General features: G+C 33.9%; 1 protein-coding gene across 1 annotated transcript; it reads left to right on the top strand.

Annotated features, from left to right (window-relative positions):
• Window positions 1-1797: 1797 nt before the first annotated feature.
• Window positions 1798-1945, top strand: RIPPLY2 (ripply transcriptional repressor 2; the record flags this gene model as incomplete). The annotated part of the gene is made up of 1 exon (XM_008565363.1): window positions 1798-1945. A coding segment is annotated over one exon (148 nt), but the record flags the coding sequence as incomplete, so codon positions are not given.
• Between the last annotated feature and the right edge of the window lie 215 nt (window positions 1946-2160).

The raw sequence follows: 2160 nt of genomic DNA, 5'->3' as shown, positions 1-2160 counted from the left end.
AAAATAGATTAGGCTTTATAATGTGTTGGATATGGTAGGTGAAGAAGAGGTAAAAAGCCAGAATGGCTCCCAAGTTTGTGGCTGGTGACCAGGTGAATGCCGTACTAAGAAAATGAAAATTACGGCTTAAAACAGATTTGGGCAGCAAGATAATGAGTCCAGTTTTCCATTTATCATACTAATGTGCCTTGAGGGCATCCAAATAGAGATATTTGGTAGAGAGCTGCATACCTCAGTCACAGGCCCAGAGTCAAGATCTAAAGGGGAAGTACAGACTTGGGAGCCTGTGGTAAATGAAAGATTGGGAAAATCGTGGCAGTGGGGCAGGTCATTCTAGAGGGCAGAGCTGATAATTCTCAATGAAGCCCTGGGGAAAGGCCAGCATCTAACCAGTACCCCGAGAAAGAGAGGTCCACAGAGCAGACAGAGGAATCAGAACAGGGAGGGATCCAGGAAAGTATGGAGTCCCTGCAAGAAAAATGGCCCACAGTGAGAAATTCTGGGCTGTGTGATAACAACTAAACAACATTCTTTGGAACTTGCAGTTCTAATTACACAATAGAAAATAAGCATTTCCTTCTTTTCTGAACTATGGTTCCAATTTAACTGTACTTCTCTTAAATTTATCTTATTTTTATTTATTTCTATCTTGGCTAATATTGTGTTTCTTTGACTTACTCAGTCATCAACTTCTTGAGGGTAGGGACCATGATTTATTCATCTTTGAATTAAGAATTATGTGGGCACAAAGATATCACTAGAATATTTATTGAATGAGTGATAATTGGTAGTTACTTATTTAAGCACCAAAGTTATAAACTTTTTAAATTATTTTGCTAGAAACATTTATAAACTACACTGTCTATTTTTCTGTCTTTTAAAATGGAGCATACTGAAAATAATGTAACCTTTCCTTTGTTGGAATTACTCTATTATGTGGCTACATGGAGCTATTTACCCTACACTAAAATGACTGCACTGTAGTTGGTGATTCAGCCTTATCTCTTCTCCTTTCTTTTCCTTGGATGAAAAATAGTAATAAGGCCAGATGGCAAGAGTAATATTTGTCAGATTTTTGAAATTCTGGGGTAATCATGCTTACATGCAGATTGTTTGTATAAAACCTGTATCATTTCTCAATATCTCAATATGGAGTTCACAAATTTAGTTGAATGGGGAAAGGGGAGATCTGATCAAGGTTGGGGTCAGAGGTAGCCTTTCTATGCCTCAAGTTGTGAGTACATAGACAAAATTTTTAAAATATTGCTTTTTGTACTTTTCTGAACTAACATCGGCTACATCTATAACAAAGAGCTAAATTTGTGAGTTTTAAGTAGGATAGGAAGTGATTGCTGCCTTTGTGTAAGATGCATGATATTTTGTCATCTTTATCAAGTTGGCTATTATCAGATTTTTTAATGTAGTGTTAGGATTCATTTTTTTTTCCAAAGGAATTTGGAAACTGGGAGACAAATCTTCTTTTGTATTATGTAAGAATAAATATATACATAATGCCCGAAGTAAGATAAACTTTGATCTTATGCTTACGCTGGGTTTGGTGTGAACTTGTTTGATCCCATTTACATCTTGGATAAAGATTGAAAGTAATCAACCAGTTGTTAGTACTTTGGCAAGTAGACTCCATAAAGACTGTGATAGCAGCATTTTAAAACTATTTTAAGGCTGTATCTGAATGCATAAATCAATTGCTATCTATATTGAAATTTGACCATTTCATTAATATAAGGATTCAGAATGTGAAAAAAAGTAGTGTATTATGTTGTCTGCTTCTTTCAGACTATTTTGGCCAAAATCAAAGTGTTATGATTACTTATATCAAGAAGCAGAAACTCTTCTGAAAAATTTTCCAATTCAAGCCACAATTTCATTTTGTGAAGATTCTGATAGTGAAGATGAAATTGAGGAGCTGACCTGTGAAAATTAATCTGATTAGTTACTTTGGATGTTGTTCAAAGCTTGTAGGATTCAAATCTAGTGTACAAATGTATTATAATCCTCTTAAACTAATTTATTTGTATATAAATTATTAATAAAATGAAATATTTTGTAATTACTCTGGTAGTTTGGCTTTTTTAAAAAATCCCTACACTAGAATTAGATGTTGAAATTTAAAATAGTTGCTATTTACAAATGTCTTGA

This window comes from Galeopterus variegatus, unplaced genomic scaffold, assembly GCF_000696425.1.
Source record: "Galeopterus variegatus unplaced genomic scaffold, G_variegatus-3.0.2 Scaffold49431, whole genome shotgun sequence".
Taxonomy (NCBI): domain Eukaryota; kingdom Metazoa; phylum Chordata; class Mammalia; order Dermoptera; family Cynocephalidae; genus Galeopterus; species Galeopterus variegatus.
The sequence above is the reverse complement of the archived record's forward strand: the minus strand, read 5'-3'. Positions and strand labels throughout refer to the sequence as shown.